The sequence below is a fragment of the Astyanax mexicanus genome, chromosome 22, assembly GCF_023375975.1.
Source record: "Astyanax mexicanus isolate ESR-SI-001 chromosome 22, AstMex3_surface, whole genome shotgun sequence".
NCBI lineage: Eukaryota > Metazoa > Chordata > Actinopteri > Characiformes > Acestrorhamphidae > Astyanax > Astyanax mexicanus.
The window spans coordinates 10527724-10541095 of record NC_064429.1 but is presented as its reverse complement, the minus strand read 5'-3'; the positions used below and the strand labels follow the sequence as shown (position 1 = coordinate 10541095).

Sequence of the window (13372 nt, the reverse complement as noted above, 5' to 3'; positions counted from 1 at the left end):
CCCAGAAACCTGGCTGATCTGGGGAAGATCTGTGTGGAGGAATGGACCAAAATCCCAGCTTTTACATCAACAATAAACAAAATAAAGAATAACATAACATTGCTGTTCCCTTAAATTGCCTGTTTGCGCACAGCGTGAATGCACAAGTCACTTTCCTCTGCTGTCTTTTTTGTTTTAAACTTCAGCTTCAGAATTATTGTTTTATTTTATTTCATAAATTGTCAAAAAACTGAAAGTATCAGAGGACTTTTCAAATGCACTGTATAGTTTTAGGCTAGTGACCTGGTCTGGATAACATACATACAATTGAAAATAATAAAGTGTTTGAATCACAAAGAGCTGCTCAGTCTGCATATGCTACCAATTTGCATACATGTTGAGTAGCAAAGCTAGAAACAAACATACATTTAATTTGTAGCAGAGATGTGCAGATTAAAAAAAAGTCTTGTTCAAATACAGCAAAAGGAAGTTGTGTTAGTTTAAACCCTGATTTTCCATTTCACCATCAATACTGCAGTTTTAGTGTCTCTGTCAAAGTAAGCCTATACTGGGTATTTAATATATTTGAGTTAACATATGAGTATTGTCTTGTCCTGTGATTAAAATTTATTGTAATACATGATTTGTTTATATATTAGAGCGTACCTGATTTCTGTGTTTATCTCTGTTGCATTTTCAGAATGGCTTGTAACTAATGAATCCTCTGAAAGGATCAGGTCCACAGTCAGGGACAGTGACTTTACTCTGTGTAACCACTCTTGGCAGCTGTCAAAGTCTTTCAGTACGCTCTCCTTTGGCTGAAGGTTCTTAAGTGTCTGTCTGAGTGCCTTAAAAAATGAAAAAGCAATCCATTACACATCACACCAAATTAAAACCTGAGGTTTAAATAAGATAAGCCTCCTCCAATAATGATCTAATCATATGCAGCATTTCTATATATTTATATACAGAATACTGTTGTAAAGGAGCTCATATAAATAAGTATAAGTTTAAAAAGAGAAAGGGTTTAATTGGATGTCCTAATTTTTTTACATGATTGTATTGTCAGTGTTATTATAATGATAATTATTTTGGTAAGATGTAATTTTAGAATGATACCAGTGTAAATGTTCTACCTCAGTTGCTTCTCCTGCAGCCACCAAGCTGTTATCTTGGAGGTAGAGGTTGTAGAAGAGCTGATGGTTGTCATGCATGTATTCATTAGTGACAAACAGCCAGGGCAGAGAGACGTTTTCAGGCTCATCCTCAGTTAAATCTTGATAGAGACGTGATGTGAGTCTGCGGACTGTCTCTGAAAAACACTGCAAGACAAGCACACATACACATCTTTAAATACACTATAGGGTAGTGCTGGGCGGTATACCGGAGGGGAATTTAGAACCAGTATGCATTTTTCACATACCGCCATACTGCTAGAGGCGCTGTGGAGCGCCGTGTAGAACAGCACCACCAAAAAAGCACAACAGCAGAGCTTGGAGTTTCTGCTGCTGCTACTTACAATATGAGTAACTATAGCCCTGTTTAATTAGTAGTAATACTGTAGCTTGAAGGATAATATTAATGCACACTGAACTGAATGAATTTGTTAAATGGAGAACCAAGGGAATTGTGATAAACTGATAAACAGCTACTAAAATATAAATATTTTAATGCCTTTAATGGCTTCAATAACAATGTAATTTTATATTAAACTTGAGTCTAACTTGTGCAGTAGAACATTTGAGAAATATATCTGTTGAATAAACATTGAGTATTTAGGTCTGTTTACAGTGTTTATGAAAATAAAAAATTTAGCTAGACTTGAAAAGGGAGCCGTGTTTGAGTTGCTCTTTTTAAGGTGTATTGTTTACATTCTTCAGCTGTTTTTCTGCTAATAAAGTTTGATTTCTTCATATACTGTGTAATTTTGTGGGACAAAGTAAACCCAATACTAATCAAAGACTTAATTTAAAGCCTTTTTATATTATATGCACTACTAACAGTAACACTACAGTAACTCACAAATCTACATTAAAGCGCAGTCATGTAAAAAACTATAAATGAATAATAATAATAAAAAAATTCTGTGATATACTGTGAAACCGACAGAATCTTGCAAAATACCGTGATATGCATTTTTGGTCCGACCACCCAGCACTACTATAGGGGAATATTTACTCAAACAGGAAATAATCATCTACAGCAGAGGGGTCAAACTAATTTTCACAGAGGGCAACATTGGCATAAAGGCTGTCCTCAAAGTAATAGTTAAATGTATTATTTATTCAATTAAAATATTACAGTCACATGGAAAAAAATATGTTTGCTTGTTGCTCTGTTACAACATAAATCCTTTTAATTTGTCATTTTATGAAATCCACAAACTCCATCAATCAAAGATAGAACTATTCAAGTGAATAAAAAATAACATCAAACACAAGTTATAATACTAACTTTCAAAATGTTTGATATACTGAGGCTTAATTAGTATAAAATCAAAAATTGTGAGCTGCTAAGAACTGCTCTTTTAAAGTTATTAATGCCTCGGTTTAAATGTCGGGGCTCTCTGGATTCTACCAATGAGGTGTGGAGCTACTTTGAGCCTGAATAGGTGTAAAAAACAATTTATCTGCAGGGGCAAGTGCATGCTCCGAAGCGGCCGTTGTAAAGAGTGCTGGGAAAAAAGCACAAAATTACTGGATCTCTGGAACGCTGTGGGAGAGCGGAGGTGTGCTATTCATCAAAGGTAAGAACTTTATATCATGTTTTACTACAACAAAAGTCAATTTAACACCGGAGTTCTCCTTTAAATAAAGTACATTATTGCATCTGTGCATGTCTGACTTCTGTCCAGCCATAACAGAATCCTCGGCCTACATAGGCTATATACTAACCCATCTAGCCCACTAGTAAACACAGCTATGCCCTTACCACGCACTCCTACATCTAGTTTTCCCATTTGCAAGCCTGTAATGTTCAATGGTGATCCAGAAATGTGTAATGGCCTTCTCTTACAGTGCTTGGTTTTTTTTTCAACAACTCACAACTGACCCCTGATAAGGCTAAGATAGCTTTTATTATATCCTATTTATCTGGCAAGGCACTGGAGTGGGCTACTGCTGTTTGGGACACTATGCCCAAGATCAGCTACACTGCTTTTTTGACTACCTTTCACAGTGCTTTTGATCACATGCTGTATGGATATTACAGTGGTTTCTGCTTGTGAACTTGAGTTTTGCACACTGGCAGCTAGCAGTGGCTGGACCAACCCCACACTCATTATTGTTTTTCGCAAGGGACTCAACCAGAACATTCAAAAGGAACTTGCCTGCCGGGATGAGGCACTTACCCTGGATCAACTCATCTGTGCAAACCCCTCCAGCTGTTAAACTCATGCCATTACCAGTTCCCGAGCTACCATTGTCCCATATTGCAGTTGATTTTGTAACTGATTTTCATCCATCTGAAGGTTTCATGACAATAATTGTGGATAGGTTCTTTAGGGGAGTTAAATGTGTCCCATTTCCCTCACTGCTTTCCAGACTGCTCAGGCTATATACATCCAGGTTTTTAGATATCATGGTATCCCTGAGGATATACTTCCTGACCGAGGCCCACAATTCACCATCAGGATATGGAAGGCCTTCTTTAAACATCTGGGGGCTCACAAAATAGGCGAGTGCAGTCAGTACACTGTGAAGTGGAGCAAAGCCAATGCTGAAGGCAGGAGAGTGTAGAGATGTAGAGGTCCGAGAAGCAACAGAAGAAAAAAGGATAAAAGCAGTGGGGCCCGTTGATGCAGTGGGATTAAGCACTTGATCGACCACTTTCCTGGAAGGAGCTCTGGAGCACTGACCAAGGCAAGTTGTCCTTCTTACTACGTGCTGTGTCTAACCTCTTACCAACACTAAGTAATTTAAAGATCTGGGGAAAGGAGGAAACTCATCATGCATAAAATGTGGTGCAGTACTGTGTACACTGAACCATATCTTGATAGGATGTCCAAAAGCACTGGCAGAGGGCCAATACAGATGGAGTCACGGTAAGGTAACAACAGAAACTGCCAAATAGGTGGAGACAAAAATAACCAAGCACCTCCCCCTGTAGTTACCAGTTTCCATCTTCAGGGCGGGCAGGCTCCCAGGGCAAATAGAGGTCAGGGCAGCTACAAACATACCTTCCATTTTACAGCATCCATTTGACTGGGAGTTGCAAGTGGACCTAAAAGAGGTAGCAATGACCTCACTTTATCCTGACATGGTTTTGATATTCAGGATCACCAAGACAATTATACTAGCTAAGCTCATCGTACTGTGGGAGGAGAGGCTGGTCATCTCACACCAATAAAAAAACTAAATACCAGGACTTGATAGACAAGGCTGTTATCAAAGGTTGGTGTGCAAACTCTTTTCCCATCAAAGTAGGCTGTTTAGGTTTCCTAACAACATCCCACTAAGGAGTATCAACATACAGAGTTCTTTTGCATCACCATTTGAGTAGCACTAGCAGTTTCTGCTTGTAGCAAAGCATCTTCGATGTTTATCTCATCTTATGTCAGGCCTAGTAATAGGAGTAAAAGACTTTGTTCATTCTATATAAGACTCATTTATTGATACGTTCTAAACTTAAGTGTGGTCATTGCAAAACATTCTTCCCAGTATGAACAAATAAGCTTTGCAGCATATAGGGTGTAAACTTCTCTTTCACAACTGGCACAAATCTCATTGACATGCTAATTATCTCCAATCTTATCTAAAGTCTTTGTGAAGAGAGCCAGAATACTATGTGGTTTAGTAATTACTTAGACAATTAAAACTCTCACATTATACAAAATATTAAATCACGTCACTATGGGTCAATGTGTGCTTGTGATGTTCTCATGATTTAAACTCTTTTGAATAGTTCATGCATAATCAACAACATTAAGGTCTTAATGAGCATTTGGTAATTTTCTGATTGGCAGTTTTGTCTTGAGGTGGGAGGAGTTTATGGTGGTGCAATATGGATTTTAGTATTGAGGCATTTCTGCAGAATCCATCTTTGGAGGCTTTGTGTGGTTGTCATATGTCTGATTTATTGTTGATTGCAGATTTTTATGATATTTCTGTGTCTAAATCAGCCACTAAACAGGCAATAATGGAAGTATAACAGGAGGGGTTAGTTTCTGCTGGTGTTTTGCCTTCTGAAGTTGTTGGTTCAGAGCCAGTGTTAGATACAGCCAGTCTTGATTCATCTAAACTTTCTGGTCAAAGCTCCTGTTTTACATCCTCTTATTGGCTTAGGTAATGAAGATCTCAAGTTAGCTATTAGTTAAATGCCAGGAGCATGAAACTCAGCTCCTGCGTGTTAGGCAGTGAGATGCACATGGAGCTGAAGTTGCCTCTCCTGCTCCCTGTGCAGCTTTGTCTCCACCTATGCAACCCTCTGTAGTCTTAGCAAATGCTTCTGTTGCCTCACCTGCGTTACCTTCAGTAGAAACTTCAAGTTTGGATATTAGTAAGCAGATTCATTAGGTTCCCACATTCAGAGAATCTGAAGTGGATTCGTATTTTGGTCCTTTTGAGTGCATAGCTAGTGCTTTGAGGTTTGGCCACTCTTGCTGCAGTGCAGATTGACTGGGAGAGCTCAAGAAGTCTGTTCTGCATTGTCTCTTGAGGATAGTTTGAATTGTGTTAAAGCGTGCTATTTTGAGGGCATATGAGTTAGTGTTTGAGGCTTACCGTAAGATTTTAAAGACTGACAATCAGACGTTTACAGAGTTTGCTTGTGAAAAAGAAAACCCTTTTGACAAATGGATTCAGTCCAGCAAGGTGACAAATTTTGAGCAGCTTCGTGAACTCGTTTTATTAGAGGATTTTTTAAAAATTCGTTGTCGAATAAAATTGTAATTTATTTGAATAAACAGAAAGTTTCCTCTGTAGCACAGGCTGCGGTCTGTATTGATGAATTTGTTTTGATGCATAGGGGAACTTTGTTTCGTCTCCCAGTGGGGGGACAGTCTGAAAGTCGGCAATGTTTTTATTGTCATGAGACTGGTCATCTTATTGCCGTTTGTCCAGTGTTAATAAAGAAAGTGCTTCTTTCTAAAGAACATACTTCAAAAGCAGTTGGTTTTGTTCAGGTTACTTGTGATTCTGTTGCAGATAGACAGGGCATTGATTCAGTGTATGTGCCTTTTTGAGCATGTAATTTTGGACTGTGTAGGATCATTGTCGCTAACAAAATCAGTTTCTAATATTGTAAAATGTGTTTTAAGGCAGAGGCATTCTTTGTAGCCTTTTCAGTACCTAGACTTAGCTGCTCAACCATTATTTGGATTTTGTTTAGTTTTTGTTAATCCCTACATTGCAGTGGTGATGTGGTAGGACTTTCTATAGGATCTTAATGATCCAGTTCGGTCAGGTTTTGACATTTAGACCAGAGTGCCTATGTTTGTTTTTAGATGTACATGCTGGGCTCCTAGTTTGTATATATGTGTTGTGCTAATTTTCTCTGGAGAAGACTTTTGTTTGGTTCCCAAGCTCATTGATTTAAATTTTAGTATGCAAGTGACTTTGTTTCCATTCTGTCTGTTTTTAAAATGTCTCTTTGGGAATTAGCTTAGGTTCTTTAATGAACTTTGACATTTATTATTTGCCTAATCTCCTTGTGCCAAAGCCAGATGGCACAGTTCGTTTCTGCACTGCACTGCAATGCTATTACCAAACCAGATTCTTTTCCTTTGCCTCGTATGGAGGACTGTGTTGCCAAAGGGGGGTCTGCTTTGTACGTTTCTAACAAGTTGGAAGTGGATACCAGTGCTACCGGAGTTGGTGCTTCTACAAAAGGATTTGTGTGGTATTGACCATCCAGTCTGCTATTATAAAAAAAAAATCTGAAACATCAGCTCAATTATAGCACCATTGAAAAGGAAGCCCTGGTCTTACTGCTGGCATTACAGCATTTTGAGGTGTACGTTGGGTCTAGTCCACTGCCACTTGTGTACACCAACCATGATTCGTTGATTTTCCTTTCTCGGATGAGAAATTCAAATCAATGCATTATGAGATGGGTGTTAATTTTTTTAGTTTAACCTTGAAATTTGCTATAAAAAGAGATCTGAAAATGTTCTGGCAGATGCTCTTTCTCGAGCTTCGAGTTAGAATCACACGGTATGTTGATTTTGGTAGTGGGGGTGTTACATCCCACTTCTTCACCAGCAGGAGCCCCTCCCACCTCCCTCCACCATAAGGGAAGAGGTCGCCACAAGTAATCCAGCAAACTGATATCTTTTGGGTCCGTGCTGCTACAATGGTAATGTCAGCAGTACATGTTTTCAAAACAAGTACGGACCCTGTGTGCCAGTTATCTCCCCCATTCCAGTTCTTATCAGAAGCAGAAAGAACAGAGAGTATAGGTCAGATAATGTGAATATATCCAACTTGCAGTATGTAAATTGTAACCCACAGTCTTTGGAACAAAACGCACAGGTTATTAAGTTAGCTCTACTAAATATCAGATCTCTTACAAACAAGTCTTATCTAATTAATGATTTTATTACAAATTATGGGCTTGATTTTCTGTTTTTAACAGAGACATGCTTAAATTTTTGTAGTGCTGAAAGTGTATTAATTGAGTCGGCTCCACCAAACTTTAACTTTTTAAATGTCTCACGTACCGGCAAGAAAAGGGGAGGTGTAGCTATGCTGTTTGATGATACATTCCAATGCAAGCAGTTATCACTTCGTGACTTCATATCTTTTGAATATTTAGGTGCAGTTTTATAAGGGGCACCAAGAATTTTACTAGTAATTGTCTACAGGCCTCCAAGGTACAATGCTGATTTTATTGATGATCTTACAGATATGCTGTCTTTTATTTCTACTGAATTTGATCATTTTATTATTGCTGGTGATTTTAACATTCACACTGATAATCCCAAGGATAATTATGCCAGAGAACTCTATGATGTATTTGACTCTTTTGAACTCTCTCAGCATGTGACTGGAAGCACACACTGTCATGGTCACACTCTGGATTTGGTTATTTCGAAGGGTGTCAACATATCAGCCTCTATTAAGGATGTTGCACTGTCAGATCACGACTGTGTCTTCTTTGAAATGTGGACTTCAATACACAGTGAAGCCAGAGAGATTAGGTACAAGAAAAGGCAGATAAATGACATGACAGCTGAACTTTTTGTGAGCAAAGTGTGCTCTGCACCATGCAAACCATCAGACTCTGTGGATACTCTGCTGTATAGTTTTAACTCAAAAACTGCTAGAGTTTTAGATGACTGTGCCAGTGACCTGTGGTGTACCGCAGTGTTCAATTCTTGGGCCACTCTTATTTAATATGATATATGATTCCTCTGGGTGAAATCATGCGTGACTATGGGATATCTTACCACAGCTATGCAGATGACACTCAGATCTACATGGCCCTCTGCCCAAACAACTATAGTCCCATTGACTCACTGTGTAAATGCCTTGAGCAGATAAATAAATTGATGGGACAGAACTTTCTGCAGTTAAATAAAGATAAAACAGAGATTATTTTATTTGGGAATAGTAATGAGAGGCACAGACTAGCTGCCTATCTGGATTCAAAAAGCCTAAAATCTAAAGAACTAGTGCGTAATCTTGGTGTACAAATGGACTCTGATCTTCCTTTTAACAGTCATGTCAAAGCCGTCACCAAATCAGCGTTTTATCACCTCAAGAACATCAATAAGATCAGAGATTTACTGTCTAAAGCAGATCTGGAGAAACTAACTCCTAACTGGACTTCCAAAAAAGACCATCAAACAGCTTCAGCTGATTCAGAATGCAGCAGCCAGAGTTCTGACTAGAAGTAAAAGAAGGGAGCACATCACCCCCATCCTTAAATCCTTACACTGGATACCAGTATGTCACAGACTTTAAGGTTCTGTTACTGGTCTATAAATGTCTTAATGGTGCAGGACCAGCATATTTATCTGATGTGCTCCAGCAGTATGAGCCGAGCAGAACTCTCAGATCATCAGGAACTGGTCAGTTAGTGCTGCCTAAAGTAAAAACTAAACATGGAGAGGCAGCGTTTAGCTACTTTGCTGCTCTTAAATGGAACCAGTTAACAGAGAGCATTAGAAGAGCACCAACACTAAACACTTTTAAATCCAGACTAAAAACCTACATGTTTGATCAGGCCTTTAGCTCAGCTTAAAACACTGCAGCTCTGCCCACTTTTATTCTGTAACGGCACTTTTGTATCATGTTTTATTCATGCTTTATTCTTATTTTATTTTTATTTTTAATTCCTTGTTGTTACATGTTTTTAATTTCACTTATCTTTGTTTTAATCATGTTTGAATCAATCAATATTTCCATTTTTACGGTTAGTCTTTTACATGTTTTTTAATTTGACTTCTCTGTGTATTTTCTAATTTGTAAAGTACTTTGAATGTGTATGAAAGGTGCTGTATAAATAAACTTGCCTTGCCTTGCCTGTAGTTTTGGAGATCTGTTTCTCTGTCTGTTCTCAGGTCTGCTGCTTTGGTGATTGGCTGCTCTGTTGGCAATTGGCTGTTTGTTGCTCCGCCTATGCTCACATTCTATTGGCTGGATCTACTGGCGGGAGATTTGAAAAACCTCTTTGTCTGCGAGTCCAGCTGAGCTGCACCTTTTTCCCTGTCTGAGCCGACATGTGCTGCTCCAGTGAAGGCCCACCAGCACAGACCAAACCTGTTTGTAGTGTTTTGTTTGTTTGTTTATTGTAATGTTAAGTTTTCAGGATTTGTAGGGGTGACCTGCCCTTTTTGTTGACACCTTTTGCCTCTGTTTTTTGAAGAGAGTAGGCAGGGTAGTTTGTTTGTATTTTATTTTCTTTGTTTTCAGGGTAAGTTAAATGTTTTTTTTTGTTTAGATGATTTTGTTTGTTGTTTTGGCCTTGGGTCACCCTGAAGTTATTGAATCCTGTCTTTTTTTTGTGAAATGGTCAAACGTGTCATTTAAGAGCAAATAAAATTTTACTTAATTATTTTGAGTTGTTTTTGCTTGGACTGATGCTGAGTGGGCACTCACTTGAAACCTTTTATTGCGTCCTACCCCTAGAAGACGTAATAGAATCCAAAAGAACTTACAAGGCCTTGCGGTCTGGGATTCGTCTCCCTTCCAGAGGTCAAAAAATGACTATCCCATGTTTTCTACCACAACAAGACAAACCCTCTCTCGGCCAGTTTTTTTCTGCAGATTTTCTACTAAGCTTATATTCTCCTCTGCTTGTATTTTCATGGTCTGGCCCAGTCGGTACTGATTAAGTGGTCCCATAGGTATAGAGGAAGCTCTGTTTGAGCCACTTGACATTTAAACCGATCGACTGGTTTTTGTAGGCAGTAAAATTAGCGTATTTTCTTTATATACCCTTTCAATCTCATTATTGGATATTATATCTTTCATTTCATTTCATTTATTAAATTTGACAAGGCAGGACACAACAGCATAAAACTATTTTTAAGCAGTGGGACCTGAAATGTGTCAAATATTCAACAATCAGTATCAAAACAGAAACGATTAACTTTAGAGCATTACCATAAAAATGTCTAATACATAAAACTAAGTAAGTCACTTAGAATACAATTTAAGAGCACGAGGAATAAAAGAGAGTTCATGTCTTTTAGTTTTGCTCACAGGTACTACAAATTCCCGCTGCCGACGAAGTGAGTAAGTAGATGTTGGGGCTGAAGGCAAAAAGTCATGTAGAGGGGATGATTCATCCTTAAGAATGTCGGTGAGGACGCGCAGGGTAGCCTCATCACGCCTTTCACTGAGTGGTGGAAGAAATGGGATGATGGGATGCCGATAATTCTGCAGCAACGTTTTTGAACCCTTTCCAGCTCTTCTGAGAGTTTTTTTGTCAGTCCACCCCAAACTGGGCTAGCATATTCAAGGATTGGGCGTATGAAAGTCAAGTATATCTGTTTTAGCACATCACAGGGAAGACCAGCTCTTTTGGCAACAGCGAGATAATGTATCCTGGGTCTTGTCTTTAAAATCAAATAGTTAATGTGAGCATCCCAGGATAGATCAGACGAGATCTGAACTCCGAGCAATTTGAAAGTGATGACTCTACTGATGTTTTGGCCAGAAATGATCGGAGAAGGTGGAGAGGGGATATTGTCCTGACGTCTAGCACTGATTACCATATCCTTGGTCTTAGCTCCATTCATTGTCAGTGAGAACTCCTGTACCCAGTCAGCCACTGAGTCTAGGGCTTTCTGAGTCAAGCCTGGTAGAGACCCCATCAGAAGCTCTGTGATTCTAAGATCATCTGCATATTTCACCGGAAGAAGAGAAGTAGGCAGACGAGAATCCAGGCTGTTGATACAAATAACAAAGAGCAATGGAGATAACAGACCCCCTTGTGGGACACCAGCAGGTATTGCATAGGGCTCAGATATACAGGAACCCCACTGAATCCTCTGCACTCTGTCACTCAGATAACTCCTCACGGTGAGCCAAAGGGGGCGTCTGATGGCCATATTAGCAAGTAAATGTAGCAATTGACAGTGCTTTATGGTATCAAATGCACGTGAGAAATCAACAAACACAGCATGAACATCCATCTTAGGTTGATTGTTAAGTGCTTCATGCCAGCTTTGCAGAATCTGAATCAGAGCAGTCACAGTTGATCTTTTTTTTCATGAAACCATGCTGGGAAGAGGCAATTTTAGAAGCTGTGTCCTCCAAAAGGACATCTCTTAGGATCCCTTCATATACTTTGCCAACACAGCTGACTAAGGATATCTGACAATAGTCAACTGGAAAGCTAGGCCTAGCTTTTTTAGGCACAGCTTTGACCAGTGCTTCTTTCCATGGCTTAGGAAATGTATTGTGTTGGATACATGCATTGAATATATCACACAGCACAGGTGCAAGTTCTTCATGAAAGGACTGTAAAACCCAAGAGGGTATACAGTCAGGTGCCTTTCCCCCTTTGACTCTACGGAGTCTACCTTTGACCTGACCAATACTCAGAAGGGGTATGGAGCCATTCAAGAGTTTGTTGGAAATATCCTCCTCAGAGGGAGTAGTATGAGCCACTTGGTCCCATACTGACGTGAAGTGGTTGACCACATCACATTCCTGCTGCAAAGTCTCAGGATCTTGTGATATTATAGCCTGCTTAGAATTCTCTTTTCCCATTAGTGCTGAAATAGATTTGAACCACTGTTTTGAACTGGAAAACCGCAGTTCCTCCACCTCTTTCTGGTAGTACTCCTGCTTTGCTGTCTTGATCTTTTTGACAATGACTGATTGTAGGTTTCTGTAAGCAGTTTTATTTCCAGAGCAAAACTCAAGCTGTCTCTCTTTTATCAGATGTTTAATTTGCACGGTCATCCACGGCTTGTCTTTATTAGTAATCGACACTTTCTTCAGTGGGACAGCTGTATCCAGAATAGACCCCATCATAGAGGAAAAAGCTTTAACCTTTACCTCTGGGTCTGTGGCCTCAAAAATGGGAGAGAAATCAGTAGTGTTCATGAGAAGGCCCAACTGCCTCAATGCCTCAGGAGTACGTTTACGGCATATGATGGACTGCGTGTGCTGAGAGGGCATTCCACAAGATGGTTTGATGGTCAGAAGTGCCAACTGGGGGCAAATGCACTGGTAGATCATACATGGAAGGAATGTTGGTAAAAATTGCATCAAGCTGGCTGGCCTTTCTTGTTGCCCCAGCCACCACTTGCTTCAATCCATGTCTGACACAGATGGTTTCAGACCTATACCTGTTAGTTTCCCCAAGAATGACAACTGCAGCATTCTGATATTTGCATTCAATATTCTCAAGACAGCGATCAAGATATGATGTAATCAACAAATCTGATTTTGCAGATGTTGAAGAGTGAGGTGGAATATATAACACTGCACCAATGATGCAATTTAGCCCTCGAGGTAGACGCTTAGGTCGCATCCAGAACCATAAGGCTTCAAACTCCTCTTCCTCCAAGTGAGACAATCTCTTCTGTAAGATGTCACTCCTAGCATACAGGGCTACCCCCCCTCCCCTGCTGCTCTCCCGATCCCGCCGATGTAAAGTATATCCAGGCAAAGTGATAATAGAGTCTGGAATGTCAGGATTCAACCAAGTTTCTGATACAGCAACAACAGCTGAATTGTTGTTTACTGATACCGTATACAACTCGTCACATTTGTGGCGCAGTGAGCGCACATTAGATAGAAGAAATCCAGGCAGAGATGGCTTTGGCTTATTATGAGCCATTTTTATGTGGACTAAGTTCATAGGGTGAGAGAGTCCAGTAGATGTAACCAATTTTTGACAAGTCAGCTCCGGCTTGGTGCCAATTACGGTTACACAGTCATTTGGACGGTTCCCTACAATTGTCTTTATTGGTCGAATAACATTTTTTCCAGCT

At 39.6% G+C, this 13372-nt stretch overlaps 1 protein-coding gene across 1 annotated transcript in view; it reads right to left on the bottom strand.

Moving 5' to 3' along the window:
* The window catches only part of LOC103024614 (E3 ubiquitin-protein ligase rnf213-alpha-like), an 87853-nt gene that overhangs the window by 28886 nt on the left and 45595 nt on the right, over window positions 1-13372 (bottom strand). The window contains exons 20-21 of the mRNA XM_049470847.1: window positions 1116-1301; window positions 646-827 (exon numbers count right to left, since the gene is read on the bottom strand). Of these exons, the coding sequence (XP_049326804.1) occupies window positions 646-827; window positions 1116-1301 (368 nt within the window). The remainder of the gene's footprint in view (window positions 1-645; window positions 828-1115; window positions 1302-13372) is intronic.